The sequence below is a fragment of the Rousettus aegyptiacus genome, unplaced genomic scaffold (assembly GCF_014176215.1).
Source record: "Rousettus aegyptiacus isolate mRouAeg1 unplaced genomic scaffold, mRouAeg1.p scaffold_m13_p_5, whole genome shotgun sequence".
Classification (NCBI taxonomy): domain Eukaryota; kingdom Metazoa; phylum Chordata; class Mammalia; order Chiroptera; family Pteropodidae; genus Rousettus; species Rousettus aegyptiacus.
This window is the reverse complement of record NW_023416308.1, coordinates 30105755-30130334: the sequence shown is the minus strand read 5'-3', so window position 1 is coordinate 30130334 and position 24580 is coordinate 30105755. Positions and strand designations below refer to the sequence as shown.

General features: G+C 40.2%; 1 protein-coding gene and 2 pseudogenes across 8 annotated transcripts in view; all 3 read left to right on the top strand.

Moving 5' to 3' along the window:
• LOC107516626 (beta-galactosidase-1-like protein 2) overlaps positions 1 to 17635 on the top strand; it is a 54518-nt gene extending 36883 nt beyond the window's left edge. For 4 of the 8 annotated variants that reach the window (XM_016156541.2, XM_036221276.1, XM_016156540.2 and 1 more), the window contains 12 exons: positions 3988 to 4072; positions 8395 to 8532; positions 9204 to 9284; positions 9919 to 10025; positions 10450 to 10596; positions 12627 to 12698; positions 13189 to 13276; positions 13937 to 14024; positions 14375 to 14486; positions 15173 to 15289; positions 15400 to 15463; positions 16210 to 17084. In XM_016156541.2, the coding sequence (XP_016012027.1) occupies positions 3988 to 4072; positions 8395 to 8532; positions 9204 to 9284; positions 9919 to 10025; positions 10450 to 10596; positions 12627 to 12698; positions 13189 to 13276; positions 13937 to 14024; positions 14375 to 14486; positions 15173 to 15289; positions 15400 to 15463; positions 16210 to 16217 (1107 nt within the window). In that variant the 3' untranslated portion in view covers positions 16218 to 17084. Of the gene's footprint in view, positions 1 to 3987; positions 4073 to 8394; positions 8533 to 9203; positions 9285 to 9918; positions 10026 to 10449; positions 10597 to 12626; positions 12699 to 13188; positions 13277 to 13936; positions 14025 to 14374; positions 14487 to 15172; positions 15290 to 15399; positions 15464 to 16209 lie in introns of all 8 variants that reach the window. The other 4 variants (XM_016156538.2, XM_036221275.1, XM_016156535.2 and 1 more) reach the window with 4 other exon arrangements.
• A 5079-nt stretch (positions 17636 to 22714) lies between these two features.
• LOC118602997 lies at positions 22715 to 23573 on the top strand (annotated as a pseudogene).
• Positions 23550 to 24563, top strand: LOC118602996 (annotated as a pseudogene).
• Positions 24564 to 24580: the final 17 nt, after the last annotated feature.

Here is a 24580-nt window from a genome sequence, read left to right as displayed (position 1 = left end):
AGAAGAGAACAAACTAAGGTAGCTCAAAGTTAGCAGAGGGAAGGAAATAAATCATAGTAGAAATAAAATACTTATTAACTATATAAATATTTAAATAATAAAATAGTATAGGAAAGAGAATAGAAAAGATCAATGAAACCAAAAATTAGTTTTTAAATAAAAATTGACAAATCTTTAGCTAGACTAAGGAAAAGAAGACAATAAATGAAATTATAAATGAAAGCAGAAAATTATAGCTGGTACCACAGAAATACAAAGGATCATTGCAAACTACTACAAACAATTATAAGCCAGCAGATTAGATAACCTAGAAGAAATGGATAAATTCCTAGAAACATAAAACCTACTAAGAGTGTATTATGAAGAAATAGAAAATTTGAACAGACCGATTACTAGTAAGAAGATTGAATCAGTAATCAAAAATATCCCAACAAAAAGTTCAAGACTAGATGGCTTCACTGGTTATTTCTACTACCAATCCTTCTCAGATTCTTCCAAAAAACAGAAGAGGAGGGAACAATTCCAAGCTCATTTTATGAGGCCAGCATTAACCTTATGCCAAAGGCAGACAAGGACACAACAAGAAAAGTGATTTATAGGCCAATATCTCTGATAAACATAGATGCAAAAAAACCCCTCAAAATATTAGCAAACTAAGTTCGACAGTACATTAAAAGGAACGTACACTACAACCAAGTGGGATTTGTTCTTGGATTGCAAGAATGGTTTCACGTATTTACATCAATAAAAGTGATCCATCACATTAACAGGATAAAATTTATATGATAGTTTCAGATGTAGAAAAACATTTGATAACATACATTTTTTTTGTGATAAAAATGCTGAACAAATTAGGTGTAGAGGAAACATACCTCAACACAATAAAGGCCATATGTGACAATCTCACAGTCCACATCATACTGAGTGGTGAAATGCTGAAAGCTTTCCCTTTAAGATCAGGAACAAGACAAGGATGCCTCTTCTCACCACTTTTATTATACTAGTACTGAAAGTCCTAGCCAGAGAAATTAAGCCAGAAAAAGAAATAAAAGACATCTAAGTCAGAAAGGAAGAAATAAAACTATCTCTACTTGCAGATGACATATACCATAGAAAACCCTAAAAACTTCACCAAGGAATTGTTAGATTTTAATGAAGTTAGAAGGTACAGAATCAATATATAAGAATCAGTTGTGTTTTTATACACTATTAAAAAACTATCAGAATGAAAAATTAAAAAAAAAAAAAGCCATTTATAGATTCAATGCAATCCATATCAAAATTCCAGTGGCATTTCCCACAGAAATAGAAGAAGAAACTCTAAAGCTTGTATAGAATCACAAAAGACCCCAAATAGCCAAAGCAATCTTAAGAGGAACAGAGTTGGAGATACCACATTTCCTGATTTCAAACTACATTACAAACTTACAGTCATCCAAACAGTATGGCGTTGGCATAAAAACAGACACTGAAATCAATAGAACAGACTAGAAAGTCCAGAAATAAACCTGTGTTTTTATGGTCAGTTTTCAATAAAGGTGCTAAAAATATACAATAGGGGAAAGGATAACATCATCTACAATTGTTTTTGGGAAAACTGGATAGTCACATACAAAAGAATGAAACTGGGCCTCTATCTTCCATTATAAACGAAAATCAACTCAAATCGATTAAAGACTTGAATGTAAGACTTGAAACTGTAAAACTCCTAGAAGAAAACATGGAGCTGAGCTCCTTGATTTTGGTCTTGGCAATTATTTTTATTTATTTTTTTAGATGTGACACCAAAAGCAAAGGTAACAAAAGCAAAAATTAACAAGTGGAACTGCATCAGAATAAAAGGCTTTTGCACAGCAAAGGAAACTTATCTACAAAGGAAAAAGGCAACCTATAGACTAGGAGAAAATATTTGTAAACCATGTATCTGATATACCACTGGAATATCCAAATATATATAAGGAACTCATACAACTCAATAGCAAAAGAACAAATAACCCAATTAAGAAGTGAACAAAGGACATGAATGGCATTTTCCCAGTGAAGACATACAGGTGTCCAACAGATACATGAAAAGGTGTTCATCATCCTTAATCATAGGGAAATGCATATCAAAACCACAATAAGAGATCACTTCACACCTGTTATGATGTGTGTTATCTAAATGACAAGATAATGCTGGGTGAAATGTGGAGAACCCTTATAAACTGTTGATGGGAATGTAATTTGGTATAACCACTGTGGAAAACAGTATGGAGGTTCATCAAGAAATTAAAAATAGAACTGTCATATGATTCAGCAATCGTATTTCTGGGTATATATGCGAAAGAAACAAAATCCTGAAGAGGTATCTATACTCCCATGTTCACAGCGGTATTATTCACAGTTGTCGAATTGTGGAAACAGCCTAAGTGTGTGATGATGGATAAAGAAAGTGAGTATATTCAGACTTAAAAAGGAAGGGAATCTGTCATTTGTTGAAACATGGATGAACTTGATAGCAGTATGCTAAATGAAATTAAATAGACAGTGAAAGACAAATACCATATTGTACTATTTATATGTGGAGTCTTCAAAAAAGCAAACTCATGAAACAGAGTAGAAAAATGGTTGCTAGAGGCGGGGGGACAGGGGCAGTAGAGAGAGGTTGGTAAAAGGGTATAAACTTTCGCTTATAAAATAAATAAGGCCTGAGGATCCAATGCGTAATGTGACTATAGTTAGTAACACTGTATTGTAGAACTCAAATTTAAGAGTAAAACTTAAATATTCTTACCAAAAAAAAAAAATGTAAAAATAGAAACTGGAAATGAGTCTCATGTTAAAGGTAAAACTCTCTTGGTGGCATCTTCAAAATTTTGGAGTATTTTCATGTGAAAGGGAAATTCTTTGTAGTACGAGAGAACAGAATTAGTTTTGATGGGTAAAATGAATAATAACATGTATTGGCTAATATAAGAGTTGTAATTTCTAACAATTTGAATTCTTCAGAAATGGAATTTACTGCCTTGTGTGGCAATGAATGCCTCAGTACATGAAAAAAAGTGGCTGCTAAATACTCGTATGCAGTCTGCTCTTTAGAAATGGCGATGCCTACCTCAGGAGAAGAGTGATATACTAGAAATCTCAAAAAAAATTCTAATATAAGAATCTGATTTGGGCATTCTATGAGATTGAGAGGAAAGAAGGTTAATTTAATTAACCCTAAAGGAATAAGAATATTATTTTTGGTATTGAATAGAATTTTCTAAAAATGTTAATTATGAAGAATGCTAGCCATAAATATATGTAAAGATAAGTCAAAGAACATAATTTGGTGGTGGACCAAGTTAGCAGTATTTTTTTTACTTTCTCTGAAGCATTTGGCAGCTTGGGCATGACAAGGATGCTACAGGATTGTGTCCCAGAGTTGGAGGTTATAACAACAATAAGAGCAGAAATTCAAAGGATGGATTAACTCTGCAGTGCTAGAAGGAACAAAATTGAAAAGGCTAAATTTGGAGTCTAGGCATGAATAGAATATCTTCTTTAGTGCCAATGACTTTGAAGGGTGAAGGAACTAGAGGTGACATAGGGATGGCAAAGGGAAGAGTGGGAGAATTCTGGGATTTAGGAATTAACTTTCATTTAATGGGATTCAACATTTTTGGCAGTTTGCAGTGCTTTCTCTGGATCAGGTAGTTCCTTACTAACCCTCTATACTGGTTACTCAAGGGAATGAAGAGAGTCTTTTGTTGTAGAAAGGGAAATGCAGCAATGACAGTTGATTCTACTGAAGCCTGAGCAAGAAGGCCAGTGAAACCACAGTAATAACAAGACCAGGAAAATTATGTAAGATGGGAGGGTAGAACTCAGAGGTTGTGAGCAGTCAGGCTATGTTCTGAGTTGTAAAGAGGGTTTGTGAGAATTGAACCTTATAATTCCCTCCAAAATGATCCAGGGCTTCTCAATTGACCCCACTTTAATAAATTGACACTTTATTTTTCTCAGGGTCTTAGTCCCATATTGGTGATGGTATATACAACAAGCTCTTCGGATAGTTGGGGCAGTAGCCACCATACTTTGGATTTACATGGTGAGTACTCCTTAGTTCCTTTCACAAGAGAATGGATGACATAGATGCCACTGGTCTTCCCCCCTTCCCCCTGCTGATTAGAGTACTGGAGATTTAGGGTACAATTCTGCCAAATCTTCGGCTTTTTGAGAATTAATGTGATTAAGTAGACACCTTACAAATTTCCAGTCAAGGTAATGGAATAAGTAAATGCTGTGGTTACGGCCTCTCACAATCACATCAAAATTACAACTAACTATAGAACAACCATCATTGAGAATCATTTGAATTACGGTTGAACAGAAGTTCTGGAACTAAAGATACACAGAAGCAGCCACATTGAGACTGGTAAGAGGAGTGGAGATGCAGAATGGACTAGCCCCACACCTGCCTGTGGCATTTAAAAATCGGGAGGTATATCTCAGCCGCAGAAGTACCCTCTGAGGAGCAAGGGGTCCTGGCTCCACACCAGGTTCCCCAGCCCAGGGTTCCAGTCCTGGGAAGAGAAGTCCCCACAACTTCTGGCTGTGAAAACAGGCAGAGATTGTGGCTAAGTGAGACTGAGGGCTGTTGGAGTACTAAGTGCCAGAGCCAGCTGGCTAAAGTCAATCAGTACCTGAAAGAGAGGGGTGAAGCCTAAGAAGAAAGAAGAAGATAGGAAAGCGCTTCGGGAGGGCATACAGTCACTGCTGCAGCCCCCACACAGCCTTTATATAAGTTTTTGGATACAATAGCAGAGTACAATAGCAAAGCACAGAGTACAATGGCAAAGCACAATGTACATTACCATAGGATTGCTGACATTTACATAAGTTCCTATATATCCTTCCCTCAGGGTACAAACATCCTTTTCTGGGCTGTAAAACATTCCACTATCTTAAAAGGATTTCTTTAGGAGGCAGACCTCCCCTCCAGGGTCAGTAATGTTTAACTCCACACCCTGCTTCCTAGAACCTTTGTTTAAGCAGTCTCAGCAGCTGCTCTACAGCTATCAGCTACGTGACTTCTTCAGTGTCTCTTAATGGCTCCCGACAACAAAGCATCCTCTTAAGGGGTCCGGGCACAGGCTTACTGACTGCTGAATTTACTTGTTCTGAGCTCTAGTCCTGGGACAGCAGCTTGAAAGGTGCCAGCAACATATAGGGAGGAACTGGGCTGTCTGGCTTTAGGGCAAGGGCTGGGGGGCATCTTTCTACCAGAAGAAGTGCTGACAGAAGCTATTGTTCATTCGTTGTGTCCTTCTACCCAGGCAGGTGCCATAACTGAGTATCTATCAACCTAGCTAACATCACCTTGCCCTGGTGATTCTCTTAGGCCTTACCTCACTCAACTTGTGGGCCCACCCAAACAGCCTGTCCTGGTTTATGCTGTGAACTTTCCTAAAATTTCTCAAAGGTTCCAAACCCTAAAAAAGCAACATCTAGCCTCAGAGTGCTTTATACCTCTTGCTAAGCAGCCCCAAGTGCAGCACTAGCGGCAGCCTGCTTCAGTTCACAGCTTAGCCTCTCGCTGGCGTCTCCAAGCCCAGCACAAGTAACAACAATCTGCATATCACTCTGTAGCTCATGCCAAGTGTGAATTTGTAGCTGACCTTGGCTTATACCAGAGCCTCTCCCAATAAGTCTCAGAACCAACACACCTGGTAGCCACCTTCAGACCATACCAGAACACACTCAATGACCTCCACAAATGATGCACTCAAAGGGCAGACTCAGCAGGCATCAGAAACTTGCTAAAGCAAATCCCACTCTATAAGGCCAGCCCCTGCACAACAGCTCCTCTGCTGTAGTCATAGCCAGTCCTAATAACCAGTTAACCTGAGAATCAATCTTTTTCACTGACATGCCAAGAACAGTTGAGGCTAAGCTACCACAGGGCACACACAACCCATATAAGGTACCCACCAGGAACATCCAGATTAGGTGACCAGGGAGACAGTGCCACTAGCCCCCACAGGATACCTACTATATAAGGCTACTCTTCTAAGACTGGGAGACATAGCAACTCTACCTAATACATAGAAATTAGTGGAAGAAGGCAGTCAAATTAGATAAAGAAACATGTCCCAAGTGAAAGTACAGGAACAAAGCTCTAGAAAAAGAACTAAACAAAGTGGATACAAGCAATCTACCATATGCAGGGTTCAAATCACTAGTTTATAAGGGTACTTAATGATGTCAGTGAGAATTTCAACAAAGAGATAGGAAACATGAAAATGGAGATAGAAAACATAAAAAAGAACTAGTCAGAAATGAATAATGTGAGAGCTGAAATGAAGAATACCTTAGAGGGATTGAACAGTAGATTTGATGAAGCAGAGGATCAAATTGGTGATTTGGAAGACAAGGTAGCAGAAAACACCCAATGAGAACAGCAAAAAGAAAAAAGAATCCCCCAAATGAGGATAATTTAAGGGGCCTCTGGGACAGCATCAAACATAACAACATTCGCATCATAGGGATACTAGAAAGAGAAGAAAGAGGGAACAAGGAATTGAAAACCTATTGGAAAAAATAATGATGGAAAACTTCCCTAAGCTGGTGAAGGAAATAGACATACAACCCCAGGAATTGCAGAGAGTCCCAAACAAGATGAACCCAAACAGGCCCACATCAAGACACATCATAATTAAAATGCCGGAAGTTAAAGAGAGAATTTTAAAAGCAGCAGGAGAAAAGCAGTTACCTACAAGGAAGCTTCCATAAGACTGTCAGTTGATTTCTCAACAGAAACATTTTAGGCAAGAAGGGATTGGCATGAAATACTCAAAATGTTGACAAGCAAGAACCTATAGCCAAGGTTACTTTACCCAGCAAAGCTATCACTTAAAATTGAAGGACAGATAAAGGGCTTCCCAGACAAGAAAAAGCTAAAGGAGTTCATCAGCATCAAACCAGTATTACAAGAAATGTTAAAAGAATTTTAAGGAGGAGAAAAAAAAACAGGACATATGAATAATAAAATGTCAATAACTACATATATAGTATTTACACTATATTTACATTAGTTTAAATGTCAATAAATAAATGCTCCAATCAGAAGACATGGGGGTGGCTGAAGATAAGAACATAAGAACATAAGACCCTTAAATATGTTGTCCACAGGAGAGTCAATTCAGATCAAAAGACACACACAGTGAAAGCAAAGAGATGGAAAAAGATATTTTATGAAAATGGAAATGAAAAAAATGCTGGAGTAGCAATGCTTGTACCAGACAAAATGGACTTTAAAACAAAGACTAACAAGAGGCAAAGAAGGACCCAATAATCCCACTTCTGGGTATTTAGCTGAAGAAACCCATAATATTAATTCTAAAAGATACATGTATCCATGTTTATTGCACCATTATTTACAATTACCAAGATATGGAAGCAACCTAAATGTCCATCAGTAGATGAATGGATGAAAAATAAGTGATACATGTACACATTGAAATATTTCTCAGACATAAGAAAGAATGAAATCTTGCCATCTGCAACACCGTGGTTGGACCTAAAAGGTATTATGCTAAGTGAAATAAGTCAGAGAAAGAAATATTCTATGATTTCACTTGTATGTGGAATCTAAAAAACAACAAATGAACAAACAAAACAAACAAGATACAGAGAACATTCTGATGGTTGACAAATGGGAGGAGGGTTGCAGGGAAGGGATTAACAGATATAAATTGATAGTTACGAAATAGTCATGGGGGTGTGAAGTACAGCATAGGGAATATAGTCAGTAATATTGTAATGATTATGTATGGTGTCATATGGATACTAGGTTATCAGGGTGATCACCTTGAAAGTTATATAAATGTCCAATCACTATGTTGTACACTTGAACCTAATATAATATTGTATGTCAACTATAATTGAAAAATAAAAATATTATATTTTATAAGAAGTAGAGACCTTACAGGTAAAATGATAGCATAGAATGGTCACCTCAGAGGTCAGTGAATTTTGAATTTTTAGCAGGGTTTCCATTCTGAATATAATTTGTTAAGGCCACTAATATAATTAGAATGAATTGTTTTGACAAGGCAATTTAATGAATGTGTACTGGATGGAAGTAAAATGTTATCTGGTCTAGATTATCTGCCATGTCCTTCCAGGGGAGTTTACAAATATCATTAAAATGTGATTTGAAGGTAAATGTTCTTCATGCTATGATTTCAGATCAGTCACGGTGAGAAGTTACTAAGTGCTTCAGAAACACTGAGCTGGACACATATTTACCTAAGATAAAGATGTACAAACAAATGTTTAATATATGCAATTTGAAAACCCAGTGAGGGACTATTAATTCTCTCAAACTTTAATTATCTCCCCCATTTCTCCTTTTCTTCTTATCTGCAGTGTTAATGAAAGACGTGCATGAAATGTTCAACTTAAGGTTCTCCCTCAACTTCTATATGTTCCATGGTGGAACCAACTTCGGCTTTATTGGTGGAGCTTCTTCTTTGAAAAATTACCTCCCTGCGGTCACCAGCTATGGCAAGTACTCATGCCCCGCAGTTGTCTCCAACCTAGGCTACTCCCCCATTTGAGACTAGAGCTTCTTGAGGTGGACCTCTGAGACCAGTCTTTGGAACTGTTCCTCTCTTTGCCTTTAACAAAGGCTGGGGATTGAGGGTTAAATATTTGTTCTTGACAGTGCTAGAACTCACCCACCGCTAGAATCTAGGCTGTCTGGGACTTTGCAGCTCAGCCTTGTCTATCTGCTGTGCCGTCCCTTGTTCTTGGTGGTTCATTGTAAAACTAGTTATTTGGATCTCCCAATAGCACTAAAGTATTAATAGGTCTTCCTCAGTCTACAAACCAAGAGACCAAGTGAAAAGTCAAGGGTGAAAGAAAGAAATGAGTTCAATTAGAAATTGAATAGGAAGGAGAACCTACTGGATTAGAGTAGCCTTGGGCTCTCAGACAGGGTTTACTGGATACCCAGGGACTAGTGTTATTTGCCTCTAATCAAAAGCTCTACCAAGCATGGGAGATGTTTCTTGGTTTGAACTAACTGGGACGTAGTATTTTCTGTCTAATGCCAAAAGTTTTCATCCTAGAGCTGTTGTATTAAGAATCCTCTTGCTCAGTACTAAGTTCTCATCCTTTCTTTTACTGAATCTGGGGCTTTCTAATAGAGTGACATATTTATTTATATTTTCCAGACTATGGGGCACTGCTGACAGAGGATGGAAGATATACACCTGAGTATTTCACTTTTCAACAGTTTTTTAACTCTGTTATAGGTACTAGCAATAACCTCATTCTGAATGATAATTCAGTCCCTCAAGTGACAAGGAGAACGAGGGAACATCCTAAAGATGTTTTTTTGGGGGGAGATGTCCAATTGACTCTAGTTTATTTTATCATTTGGCCCTGGGGATTCAAATATGAACAAGATACAGAGCCTACCCTCTAAGCATTCAACATCTAGGGCTGTGTTGCTTAGTCTTGGTTGGCTCTGTATCAGAATCCTTTGTGGAACTTCTAAAACCATAGGTGCCAGGCCCTTCCCAGAGCTATAAGTTTGTCTTGGTTGAAATGGGGAGGAAGGGGCAGAATCTGAGTGTACATATTTTCCTACTGAATGTTAGGAGATTATGATGAGCAGCCAGGGTTGATAACTAGTGATCCAGCAGTGGGATTGATGTGCCACCTGCTTTTCCAGGACAGCAGGGCTCTCTTCCTCAGAGCCTATGGATATGAAAGGAATCATACTCAATTATTGTCTACCTTATGACTCTTCCTGGAATTGGGAATGCATGCCCTGTGACTATGTCCTTCATTCTTAGTGGCTTTGGGAGAGCAGAGTACATCGTGCCCTTCAATGTGATTGAAGGAGGATTCTGGTATGGCCTAATCCCCTGTTTTTCATTGCAGAGGTTCCCATGACCCACCAACCAGATTCTAAACCTGTGGCTAAATATAAGTCGGTGACAACATCATACTTCATACCACTTTGGGACATCATGCCCTACCTGGAGCAGGTAGGCATTTTCTGTTCATAGAACCAAGGGATAGCCTTTGGACAAAAGAGAAAAGAGGGAAAGGCTTAGTTCAGTGGAGTCTAGTTCAGGCTCTACCATGAATTGATGAAGAAATTCAACAAATCATTCCCTTTTATTGACTTCAACTTTTCCATCTTAAAAAAAAAGAAGAATATATTACTGGCTAGCACATGCAGAGAAATATGAGGTAAGTTTGGAAAACAAAAGGGGCAATTAATATGTGACACTTAAACATTATTATTATAAATTATTTTTGTATACTCTTGTCTCTAAGACTCTTGGGGTCACTCTTTTGGAAAAGTGGGCTTTGGGTGGGGGTTGAAATGGGGAGGAAGGGGCATAATCTAAAATGTTTCTTTCCATCCAACCTTCAGCCTGGTTTTTGCTCCTGTTTCTGCCACAGCCCATCATGTCTGCCAAGCCAATCTGTATGGAGAAGCTGTCTGTGAAGCAAGGGAGTGGTCAGTCCTATGGGTATATACTTTATGAGACTGTCATCTTCACTGGAGGCATCCTCACTTCAAGGGGTCATGTTCGAGATCGGGGTCAGGTAGGGAACAAAGGGTGAGTCCCAGTGGCTCTTCTCTGCTAGTAAAATCCAATGGTATTTCTGAGGTAAATGACTAAACAATAGTCAAACATCTTTGACCTTCAAAAAAATCACTTTTTCTTAACCTCTGTCTCTTCACTGAAATGTTTTATATGTAAATGAAATGTGGAAATATAGGTCTAAGGTATGTATACATTCCTGGGAGGGTCTTCATTGAACTCTTATGGGAGTTAATGTTGTTTCTTAAGAAGACTTGGAAAGAGCTTCAGAAGTCCCTGTACTTATTGCACAGGAATCCTTAACATTTACATAGCACATCACAGTTGGCTCTCTCATTTCATTTTCAAAATACCCATCTAGTGTATTTATTACAAATGAGGAAATCTCAGAGAAGTTCGATTTTCAAAGGATATTTGACTAGAAAGTAGCGGAGTCAAGGTTAAAGGCTTCCTGATCTCATTCTAAGAGCCATTTTCTCCAGTTCTTGATGAAATTTTCTTGCTCTTTATACTCTCTGTGTGGTCTATATCATCTTCTAAGGCTTACAGTATTCCTTTATGACTCCAACCCTCCCTTTCTCCTTAGCTGAAGACCCATATTTCTTGCGTTTTGTATAACATTTGTCTCTACTTAGAAGTATGTTCCACTGGCTTCTTAAACTCATGTCCAAAATCAAATTTATTAGCTTCCTAAATAAACCTCGTGTTATATTCCTCACATAAGTTCATAGACTCAAGGCCTCCCAACCTGAAAATGATGCTTTCATCCTCCCATTATCCTATCTTCACACCTTATTGTCAACTGGCCCCTGCTTGTATGATGCAACATTACACAACTAGTCTTTTAAAACCCATGCTGTCATTGCCTTAGAATCATCTTTGTATCTTGCTTCTACTGCTGTTAGAACTTCGTAGGTGATCTCCCTATGCCAGATAGCTCACTTTTGTATATTCCTTGTGAAATCCCTCCCTCACAGAGTTTTCTTTCCAAGATAAAAATCTCATCATACTACTTCTCCACTTGCAGCCTTTCATATTATCACATCTGTGAAATAGTCTGAACTCTGCTGTTGGTTAGGATTTGTTATTCCTTTGTCTGTACTGTCCATCTATAGCTTCACATTTGCTATTTTGGAGTGTTCTAATAATTTCTTTGTGTAACTCTCTGCATTGCTCAACAGCTAGGGCTGTGTTTTAACCTGGGTGACTCCAGCCCCAGGGAAATATTTAGTTCTTCAGGTGTTCAGTAAATGATTATAGAATATATAGTAGTTAGACTTTAATAAGCTTAAAATGTGAACCCCATGTTCTGTATAAATTAACATTTCTGTTTTTTAATCTTTGTGGCTTTTAATTTTTATAATGTCCTAGTCAAATTTCACTTAAAAAATTGTGATCTATCTCAAGCAATCTCCAAATTATGTATTCTTCTCCAGTCTCCATGGCTAGAGCAGAGTCTGCTGGGTGGCTTAACCTGGGGCTAAAGCGATATAGTAGGTAATAGAAAAGAAATGAATTCACATTCAACTCATCCCTAAAATCAGATATAGTGGTAGCAGTAGCATTTCTGGATGAGAATCTGGAGAAACCAGGAAGACCGAATTCATTATAGAGGTGAACCCATGCAAGCAGGCCAGGCAGGCACCTTTTGTATCTAGAGATCCCTGCCTCCCATTTTGTCATCATTTCTTTCACCATATTCATTCATTCTCTACTTCCCTTTTTCCCTCATTCCCTGAAGGTTTAAATTTTCCTTTCCCTCCTTGCCCTACAGTGGAGCCAGGGCCTGGATTAGGTATCAGTCTACTCTTCTTTGGACTTTGTGTCATACATCTCATGTCTCTACTACTACTGCTTTAAACATGTATTTTTTTTGTTTTGTTTTTTGTTTGTGAACTTGTAGCCAGCTTGTAATTTTCTGGGAGACAAAGAATTGTTTCTCTAGAACTTGACATTTTCTTTGCTTTTCCAAGGCTCCTTTTCCCATTTTCTTTGTGAGGACCTAATGGCAGTTTCCTCTTTCTTTGACAGGTCTTTTTGGATCAGCAGTATATAGGAGTCCTGGATCATTCCACAAAACAGCTGACCATTCCCAGGGAAAATGTATATAATCCAATGTTAATGGACTAATAATTCTAGCACCTGCCTAGGCCCTGGGCTCAATTGTCAGCGTGGTCTGGCCCCATGGTAGCCTATTTCTCTTCAACTGCCCTTGGCATTGCTCCTTATGTAGGAGCCAGATGGGGATGAGGGGGAGCTATGTGTACCTCTGAGGTAAAAGTGTATATGCTTTGGGTGAGCAGAGCATTTATTTGTGTTGGATATTTGCTGTTCAAAAGACTGTGGGTTGGTCACCAGCCTCAGTAGAATCTCTGGTAAAATGTATAAGGGACTCTTATTTCCTGAAAGGCTAAGGAGGGGGGTGTGGTGGGGAGCAGGAGCCCACAGGGTTGGCTTGACTCTGATCTGGAGGTCTGTAGGCTTGCTCTACCACCACCCTACTTATGACCTAATCTTAGTTTCATGGGAGACCTAGTTGGTCTACAGAAGAGTGCATGAGTGGTCACCATTCTGGCTGGTCTGTGTTGGACAGGTCTCCAAGGATTACCTGACATTGAGGATCCTAGTGGAAAATCAAGGCCGACTCGCCTATGGGCAGGATATCAATAAGGAGAGAAAAGGTGGGCCCCAGAATGGAGAAGCTTGAGACTTGAGGCACTAAATTCCTTTTGTTCTTCCCCCAGGCTAAGGAAAGTTATGGCCAGGTACATTGTTTGAAAGAGAGCAGGATATCTCAACCAATGACACACCTGCGTGGAAAATATAACCTAGGCTTGCTTTGATGGGAAAGGATGATGATGTCCTTTCTCCTAGGTTCCCACAAGGATGTTCTCCAATAACCAAGCCAGTGCACTGCCTTTCTGGGAGGATAGCTGTAGAAATGCCCTTGAAAGATTAAGCGTTAGAGTTTGATTTTTCCTTCTCTGGAGCCCAGTGCCTGTGTCTTGTTCTTTCCTTGGTCTTCCCCCTGGACTCCAGGGCACAGAGTCACGCACCAAGTACTTTGACCTACTTGTGAGTTAAAGTTAGCGTGAGCCACTGTGCTAGACAGACCTGGTGGGAATTTTGGTAACTTCTGCACTATTAATGTGGGAGATATATGCTCCACTCTAAGGTATGTACATGTACACTCAGGAGGAAGAATCTATGTAGGATTTTATAGAAATCCTTCTAATGAAGCCTGGAAAGTGTCTTCCTTCAGGGGAGCCCTGACCACAGCCAGTTCACATCTTTGTGTCCTTCTTGCTTCCTTCATGCTCCCTTTCTTCCTTCTTCTACAGGTTTAACTGGGGATATCTATCTGAACAAGTCTCCATTAAGAAGATTTAAAATATATAGTCTGGAGATGAGCACTAAATTCCTACAATGGTAGGTGCCAACTGTTGACTCAAGGTGACTGGCCAAAGATGGTAAGCATTCGGAGATGAAACTCAGACCATCCAGAATAAACCCCTTGGTTTTCAAATAAGAGATCAAAATCCAGAATACTGAAGGAAATGACCCCAATTTTGTAGTTGTCTGGGGCACAGTGGTGAGCGTCCTATAGTTCACCCAACTCCTGGTCTTCCGTTTTACTTACTGAGTCATACATCGTAAATGGCATTTGCCTGTGCTGTAGGAAGGATACCTGGCTCCGGCTGAAAACAGACTTACCTCAAAAGTCACAAATGACACATAAAGAAAGGCATGACCTTTCCACTCGTGTTTGACTCTCTTAGGGACATTCCCAACATGTGGAAACCAGTCTTACTCCAATTTCGGGGCCCTGCCTTCTTCCGTGGTATCCTGAGAGTTGGTAATTACCCGAATGACACCTTTGTAAAGCTGGAGGTTAGTGATATTTCTCCCCTGCCTATGTGCCACCCCCGCAACCTCCTATCCCAAAAGAACCGTTTAGAAAAAGCTCCTTGGTGCATGAGCCTTGCCCTGCATAAGCAAATCTGGGCTCCTAGGGACCTTAGTTACTCTGCAGATGCTGACTTTTCCTGTTGACAAGGATGCAAGGTGGAGGATAAACAAATGTGACAGACAGACTAATGTGCTCTAGTATGGACAGCTATAGAATCCATGGTGAATTTAGTGACCATGGTCCACTAATCCCTAGACATAATGGTGGGGATGTTGTAGGTGAAATTCCAAGGCATACTTACTGCTACACATGAAATTCTACAACTCTACCTAGGTTGTGGGCCCAGCATGTTCTGATAAACACCTGATAGTAAATGGAAATGCCCTTCTCTGACTTGGGACAGATGCAGGGAGATGAAATAGAAATCAGTGCCCTCCTTCTTGAGGCCTGCTATTGAGCCAACCTCAGGCCAGCAGCAGGAGCACAGAAATCTTTAGGTCACCTCCCATCTGGGGCCATCCTGTAATCCATCCTGTGTGAGTGTGTCTAAGTCTATGATCATGGTATATGAGGGGTTTGTGTGCGTGTCTGTGTGTGTGTATTTTCGCCCCTTGTGTCTTTACATCTAGAACTAAGATCTTGAATCCTCTTTTCCAATCTTTTTTAGGGCTGGACAAAAGGAGTAATATTCATCAATGGAAAAAACCTGGGACGCTACTGGAATATAGGTCCCCAGGAAACCCTTTACCTTCCAGGACCCTGGCTTCATCCTGGATTAAATAAAGTAAACTCCCCTCACTGTACTTCCCACCTCCCAAAGCACTTTGCTTGGACTCTGCCTTGCCTCAGGGCTAGAACGTGAACCTCATGGCATGCCCACCTTCTTCTTCGCAGATCATCGTGTTTGAGGAATTTAAAGCTGGCACAATGATCCAGTTCACAGAGAACTCTCATCTAGGTATGGTGTTCTGGAGGGTAATAGGCAGAATCTGGGAAAATATTTTGGGATCTTTCTAGTTGAGACAGGGATAAAGAAGGCAGAAGGTACATTATTTCCCTGGAACCTGACCCCTTCCTCACTGCCCTTGCATGATAGCCAGATTTTCTCTTAGACCTGTCACAACTCCACTCATCACCTCCCATTTTAGGCTGACCTAACTAGCCCACTCTGCTAATTGCCTTAGCCCAACTCTCTCTGCCTCCCCTCCTTCCAGACATTTCCACTGTGCTTTCTGGATATCTATCTGTCTTATTGTAAGCCAAGGTCCCAACATCCTCCACGTCTTGACTTTTATAAAACTTATATTTCCTACTGCTCTTATTAAAAATTTATTTTTTAATTTATTTTTCAATTACAGTTGACATAAAATATCATATTAGTGTCAGGCATACAATACAGTGGTTAGGCATTTCGATAACGTACAAAGTGGTCACCACGATTGTCATACTGCCATGTTCCATAATTCCCAGGCACTTTTTCCAGGCCCCCTTCTCAGGTTGCTATAGTCAAGGAACGCATGGCCCAGTCCCAGCAGGTAACAGTGTTGCAGCCTTTCTGGGCCTGTGCACAGTGGATGTCTGGTGTCTGTGTGCCCAGCCTCCCTTCCTCTACGTTCCCTTCGTTAGAGCCTTTGTGAGACTGATAAGATGCCCTTTAAGCCCTGCACTGGGACATACAAAGACCAATCAGACTTTATTTTCCAGGATATTGAATCTGGAGTGGTATGACACAGAGTAGAAATTGATTGAGCTGAGTCATTTCAAGAGTCTTGCTGTGAGTATCCTACCAGTCCTGACACCTAAGCTTCTGGAACTACCCTGGCTTCTCTGTTTATCCCAAGCCCTGCTTTGGGTCTGCCATCCTCTTCCTAACCTTCCAGGACATTCCTCTTTTCATATAAGTTAGATAATCTGTCAGTTTCTGATGTCTACAACAAAATAAAGCTACTCAGTGTAAACCTTTATTGTATTGCTGACCACCAAATAAAATGTTGAAAAAAATGAGATGTTCAGAATACTTGACTCTACAAATGTAAATGTAGCAAATGTGATCTTTCCAAGAAACCAAATAAGATACAAAAGTTAATGCAGGAAATGTCAGGCAGTTCACATATACTTTGTGTTTACAGTGTAAAAAAAAAGTGTTTTCCTTTTCCTTCCCAATGCTTGTTCCCTACCATTACTTTTTAATATTCAGGTGAAAACCTGCTTCTTTGAGACTTATGCCAACCAACTACCCTATTTGGTGCCTCTCATTGCCTTACCATTCTTCACTTACCTCCTGGTTATCACCTTTGACACCTTATTCACAGCTCTTCTTAATTCTTTTATCTACCACTAGCCCTCCTGTGGGTGGCTGCAAACCTGAGCCATAGCAAAGAGCAGGGAGGGCCATCTCAGTTCTTGGGGTGAATCAGCTTGGGCAGGCAGAGGCAGAATCTATGGAGCTTCACTTGTTCAAGCCTCTCCATATTCCAGCACCTCATAAACAGGCCCTGGGATTAAATGGCAGGCTTCTGGGGAGCCTGGAAGTGTGAGTTACCATGGGGGTGAGTTGGCACTGCACCAAGGGCTGCTGAGAAAGCTCCTAAGTCAAGACTAAAAGGAATTGCAGCTGGACTTAAGAGGCTCTATGAGTTTTGGTGGGACCTGGGGCCAGGCCAGTTGTACAGGGGGTGGAAATCAGCCCCCAGTCAACCCCTAGAATCAATATCATGAGTAAATTCCTCGCTCGTATCCATAAATGCCAGGGGTCCCGCAGCACTCATGTAGAAAAGGACACCGCAGAGGCTGTTGGCCTAGAGCTTTCTGCTCAGCACTTCCTTCACTGCTCCACCACAACCCACATCTGTCCGTCAAAGCCCATGAAGGAGAGAGCAGCAAAATGGCTGCCTGGCTCCCTTCCTCTGACGTTTGCTTCTCTTTCATCCTGCAGAGCTGAAAAAGTCAGGTAGTCCCATGTCACAGGCTCTTAATTTTCATAGAGCATAAATCTTAATATATTTCACAGTCACTTGAGAGCTCATGAAAACACGATTGCTGGGCCTCATCTCTAGATTTCTGATTCGGTAGTGTGGTGGTGCGATCAAATTTAAGACCCACGGAGCCAATTGAGATTAATTATGAGCCTTTATTAGCCGCCCGGTGACTGACTCTTCCCCACAAGAGAATCAGCCCTGGGTCTTTGTTTCAGGCAGTTTTATAAAGCCTCAGCCTACATCTTAGAACAAAGAGAGAGTAAGGAAATTACAGAAAGCAGAAGTTAACCGTTAATGTCCTTTACAAAGATAAATGTATCTGGGGAATTGCTAGATCAAACATAGCCTGGTAGGCAGTCTTGTTATCTGTATCTTGGAATGTTGTGCCTCTTCCTGGGACTTTGGTGTCTCAAGGAATCACTTCCTTGTTACTGATTTACTGGGAAGTCTTCACTCTTACAATTTCAAAAAAGGCAGTTCTCAAACCCTAAAACTACATTAAACAAGTAAGCAGTTTACAGAAAGCAGAAGTTGACCATTACGCAATACAAACACATCACCTTGTACTACACTCTGGTTAATAAGTGAGCAGATTACAGAAGCAGACACTGGCCATTTTCGTATCCTATACAATACATTTTCTAAACCCACACCCAAGCAGGTAGGATTTCTGGTATCGAAAGATATTTCTTCCCTGTAGCAGACTTAGCTAGTTGGCTCACTTTGAAGATTTTCCACCCTTAACGGTAGGTCTGGGTTGAGGCCTGAAGATCTGCATTTCCACCAAGTTCCCAGGTGATGCCAATATTGCTGGTCTGAGGACCCCACTTAGAGAACTTTTGTCATAGAGCAGCATCTCAACCTCAGCACTATTACTCTTTTGGGTCAGATGATTCTGTGCGGTGGGGGCTGTCCTGTGCATTGTAAAATGTTGTAATTCTAAAGACATGTCTGTTTAAACCAAAAACTTAAATTAGCTTTAATATTAATAATTTCCCAAGTCACACAATCCCAAAAAGCTTTTGAGTTAGTTTTTGTTATATTTCTTAATTTATATAAGCACTTAATTTCTTTAAGACAAAAAGAGCTCTTTTTATAAAATGACTAATAATTTCCTTTGGAAGTAGTCATATATGCACCTATATAGATAGACACATAATTATGATTTCAGTTATTTAATTCTTGGGTAGCATTTGTTCCAGAGACATGCTAGAAACCCATTAATTTATAACAGTGGAAATAAGTTGTTTATTCATTGAGATAGCTAAGGTTTTAAGATTTTTATTTGTCCTTGATGAACACTTATTTAAGGAGAATAGGGAGGTGACTACTTAGGCAAGAGAACATTTTTAGCTGCTTGTGCTTTTGAAAAGCTTTCTTTTCCCACGTTTTTCCTTTAGTTTGTTTAGTCTCAGGAAGTTGTGGGCTGTGTTTACTTTTCTTATTATCTGTAGGAAGTCCTCAAAAGTTCCTGAGGAAGTTTTAAAAATCCTATTTCTAATATTGCCAAATTTCTAATCATAGAGTATTAAATCATTTGAAATATCTTGTCAGGATTCAGGCAGGACAAACAGTAAGAACTTTTAAGTACTTGCTTAGATGGGCAAAGTTTCTTTTAGGATTTTTTTTAGAGCTATTTTTTTTTTTTTGTCTTTTAAAAACTTCTGATTATAAATCAAAGAATGTATTCCATTGTCCCAGAGAGATTTGGATTCCTCTCCTTATGGAATCTTTCTTATGATAACAGACAGAGACAAGAAGAGGAAACAAAAGAGCATACAACCATACGGATACTCATCCATCAGGAACCCTGTGTAAACTTTTCACCCCAAAGGGCATTTATAAGGGTGAGAGCTGTGAAAAGTCCTTCCTAAGGAAAAAAAAAAAAATTTTTTCTGTGTGATAGCAAGGTCCTGTGACATCCTGCCGCATGCTAGCACCAGGACATTCATCCCTGAGGCAATCACCTGCCTGGAAGGAAAAACCCCTCCCTTGAGGAAAACCCCTCTTGATCTCAAATAAAGGCATTTGACCTCTTCCAAAAAAGGAGAGAGGTCTAAACTGAAGAGGACTTCATAACTGAGGGGACAGAAGTTCATGGAAGCAGCTGTAGGTACTGTACCCAGTTCCAGGGCACACGGTCTATGAAAGTGAGGCCATTTTAGCTCCCTATTCTGATACAAGGCATGTTAACCTAAGAATAAAAAACCAAAGTGAGGGACAACAAGCATTTAGTGAAGATACAAGAAAAATAGCTATTCATGAAGCACTGATTCAGGCAGAAAGCCACATTAGTGTTCTGATTAGGAGACAAAGGCAAGGGGTATTTATGAGAAAAGGAAAGAGCAATTACATCAATAGAAGGCAGGCGTTTCTATTGGTGCAGCTATATTAACATCGTGACACTACTTCTTGCTGTGAGAAACTCCTGCAGTCCTGGCAGGATGCCTGGTGCTTGGAGCAACAAGGTCATCAGAAGCAAACGTGGACTTACAGACAAGGACACATTGCAGGGAGGGTGCACATGCCTGACCTATTCTGGGACTTCTTGCTTTAGGGACGAGAATAGGGAAAAGTTACCGGAGAAGAAATAGCTGATAACACAGTTGTGGCCCTGAGGCTGAGTCTGGGAATTGGCTGCAATTTATAATTGCTAACCTAAGAGTAACTAATCATGTTTTGCAAAGCCAGCTTTGTGAGGGATAGTAAAAAGCCATGGAAACAGGGGTGGGGGCTGCTAGCATTGCCATTTCCCCTCTCCCTTATCCATGTTAGTAAAAGCATTTCCAGACTCTGACTCTTCTTCCCAACCATCTCCGCAACAGTTGGCGCCCAACGTGGGGCACGAAGAAAAGGGTGCGGAACTAAGCTGGAAACCGAAAGGGGCAAGTCTGCTCAGAGTTAAGCGGCACCTTCGGCATAGTTTATTAGCACACAGTTTTAGCACGGGGAATTCTCTGTCAAAGGTGGAGATCCAGTACATTAAGTTATTGTGACACTTATTGTCTTCAGGAGTAGAAGTGGAGAAAAGTCAATTTCATGAATTGTTTTTGTATATAAGTAGACACTGCTACTGGTTCAAGCCAGAGGGAAAATCTCAATTGAATGCTAAAGTGTGGAAAGAAGTCATAAAAGCTTTGCGGAGAGCTCATCAACAGGAGGATCCCATCCCTGTTTCTGTTTGATCTTTATGCACTTTAATTTCTCAGACTTTACAGCCTCTGCAGTCTGACTCTGAGGGCACTGCAACTGACTTGGCAACACGCCAAGAAGAAACTGAACCTGTTTATGAAAATCATATAGAAATAGAGTCTGGTAATGAGCGAGAGGAATCTACTGAGTCCTCATCTGAAGAGGAATGTGCAGGCCACATTCCTCCCAGTAGAGAATCGTATCAGGTTCTTTTGGCCCAAGTAGAGGCAATAAATCAGAGGATGAAGCAACTGCAATTGGGGCCAACTGGAGGATACTTTCAAGAACCAAGAAAGCCCTCTGCGCCACCTGTAAATACTTTATTTGGGGCAGAGCCTTCAGTTACTGGTCCTGTTTCATTTACTTTTCCTCTTTCACCTGATTTGACTAAGGAAATAATGGATGAAGAGAGTAGTTGAGAAAAATCTTCCCAGACAGCTACTCCTCAGCTGATGGGGTTCCCTCTAGTGAGACAGGCATTCTCCCCCACCCCCGTGCTCAATTTCCTCAGGGGGATATAAATGTGCAATATACTCCATTGGAACATAACTTCCTAAGAATACTTAAAGAATCTATCAGTGAATATGGCATGCAGTCCACTTATGAGACAGGTCTTTTAAATAGAGTAGCCACAGAATGACAATTGTTAGTGTCAGATTGGGAAGCTATTATAAAAACTGTATTAGAACCAAGTCCTTATTTGCAAATGAAAACCTGGTGGAGAGAGGAAGCCCAACAGGTGGCTCCTAGAAACAAGCACGAAACCCTCCAGGGGCTACTCTTGAAGAGCTGACAGGTACAGGAAACTTTACTACCATTGAACAACAATGTCATTTGACTGAAGAAATCTTGTTACAAGTGAAATTAATAGTGTTAAGAGCTTGGTCTCGAGTGGAGCCACCTGGGAAACATCCTCAGTCGTTCAGTAAAATTATTCTGAGTCTTGGGGAGAGTTACACTAATTTTTTGTCTCGGGTACATACAAATCTATTCATTATCAATATTTAGGGTATAAAATTTTTCAACAGAAAATTATTCTTCAGAAAATAGAAATTAGATGGGATGCTCTTAATACTCTTGATGATTTTCAAAAATTATTGGGAGATTTAATTGACTTCGTCCTTCCCTCAGTATCCCCACATATGCTTTAACTAACTTATTCTCTATTTTAGAAGGGCCTACAGCATTAGACAGTCCTTGGGAACTAATGCCGCTGGTGGAAAAGGAATTTTAAAAATTGTATTATTGAAAGAAATACACTCTTATAGTCACAAACTTGCATTGCTCAGGTTTCATTATTGTGTGGTAAAGGTTCTTTCTCTAACTTGAAATTTAAAAACTATTAATGATTTCCTTTTTCTTTTATTGGTTAATTAGTCTAAAACTTAGGACATTTTACCATGGAGTCAACAGTGAAAATAACATGATTCTGTATTGGAGATGAGAAAAGTAATGACTAAATCACAAAATTCAGTGCTTTTTAAGGTACCTTTCTGTTCCTGTTTCTGTTGACCGGTCACCAGGGGTCTGTGGCGAGACTGGACACAGTCATATCTCCCGGACCATGGCCAGGCTGCAGGACGCCGCCTCCTGTGCCCTGTTGTCAGGTTCTGTTTATTGTCTTTAGTCTTGTCTAAGTGGTAGGTGGCGAACTTCTCTGGGTCCACCTTCACCCCAGTAATAGTCCTTGTCTGAGTGTCTGTTTTGTGTTCTCTGTTTTGTGTTTTCTGCGCAAGCAATGGGGGGAAACCAGAGTTCACAGAAGACACCCTTGGGGTGTCTCCTGCAACATTTCAAAGAAGGATAAGCTTATAAAACGAAAAAGGGGAATATGGAATACCCTGAGACAAAGGCTTAATAGAGCATTATATACTTTAAATTTTTTAAATCAAGATGAACAAAGTGGCACAGTGGCTCATCGGCATTGGGTGAAACAGGCTAGTGAGCCTTTGCAGCAGCCAGTAAGGCTCTGAAAGGGGAGTGGGTGCCTACTGAGGTACTGAAATGGGGCCGAGGTTTTGCTTATATCTCTACAGGAACAGAGAAGCTTTGGGTCCCAGCCAAGAATGTCAGGCTCCTGGAGCGGAGAGAAGCGTCAAGTAATCAGTGAGTCAGATCAGGAGATGACTCCAACTTCTCTATTCCTTGCAATGACAGCCCTGATTACAGCACAGGTAAGTGGGGTACAAGCTGAGACAGGAAATTATTCATATTGGGCGTTCGTGCCCAATCCCCCAGTAAATAAGGCAGTGGGATGGGGAGATGCTTCAGTGGTAGCTTATGTTAATGATTCTAATTAACATAAACTGGACCTTATGATACCAGAGGGCCTCTCAGGCCTGAAGAAGAAGGGAAAGTGATTGAGAACTATACGGTGGGAACTGGGAACGGAAGGGATGCCAATTTGCATGGGAGCTGGAGAGCACTGTTTACAGCTAGGTGCTCAAGCTTAGTTGACAATTTTACAGACTTCTGAACAGAATGCTGGGGTAGGTCACTTGTTTTTGTTACGTATGGTAGGATTTAAAAATGTTACAGAACCTGTGGATGACACTTTTCCACCAGATTTACCGTAGTGTGCCACTCTGAAAGTTCAGACACTTGAACATTGAGTTCAGTGGACTCAGTGTCGAGCTGAACAGGCTCCGGTTTTAGTTAAAACTTCCCATGGAAGAGTCATTGATTGGAGTCCTTCTGGCTCTGCCCGAGCAAAGGGAGAAAAAGTAAATTTGCGGTGGCACCGAAAGACAGAGAATGGTTCAGTAAGTATTTCTTCAGATGGAACTAGTAATAACACAATCGTCTGGCATGATGGAGGGTCTTCCCCCCATCTCCTCAACTACCCCATCAAGGGCTACAGAATGATAATTGGAAGTTAGGAGCTGCTTTATTTCCCATGCATGCATGGAAGGGTTTCATAGTTCAATCTGGGAGTTCTTCTCATATCACCTTTCATCAGAATGTTACTCACTTTGCTCGAGCCTGTGTTCGGCTCCCCTATATCATTATGAAGGGCAGGGTGAAGTGGAATGAAACTTTAGGTTATGTTTCATGTAAATATTGTTCTTTTTACACTTGTATTAACTCTTCTATTCCTTTTAAGTCATATGAAAGCTTATATATTCTTAGAGCTAGAACTGGAGTATGGATGCTGGTTAGATTGTCTCGACCCTGGCAGGACTCTCCTGCCACTATGATATTGTAGCAACTGATGGACCACTTTAAAAGAAGAGCTAAAAGATTCCTTGGCATGCTGAGTGCTGCTGTTGTGGGTGTCATCGCTGTTACTGCTGCTGTTGCCATGGCTGGAGTGGCCCTGCATCAATCTGTACAGACTGCAGATTATGTTAGAACCTGGCATCGGGTTGCTGAACAGTTATGTACTTCTCAAAGACCAATTGACTCTGTATTGCAAAGTCAAGTAGCAGATTTACAGCAAGCAGTTATATTGTTAGAGAACAAATTGTTACTTTGCAGAAACGTGTGCAACTTCAATGTGATTGGAATATTACTTCTTTTTGTATAACTCCTGTATTGTATAATGAAAGTATGCTTGAATGGGATAAAATAAGACAGCATATTTTGGGGTATGGTTATGCTTCAGGTTTAATTACAGATTTACAAACGCATATTGCTGAGACTTTTCAAAAACAGCTTCCTGAATTACAGGGGATCACAGTGCTACAAAGTATGGTCAATAGTAATGAAGACTTACATCCTATTCCACAAATTCATGTGTTACTGGGCTCATCTATCGCTTCTTGGATTGTAATTTGTTTGTTACTTATTTTTCTTTGTTTAGTCTGAAAGAGATTCTCAAGAAGCCAAAGACTAAGAAAGACTCAGGCCGCTGTGTTCTCAGTAATGCTGAATAAAATTCAGCAAAAAGAAAAGAGGGATATGTT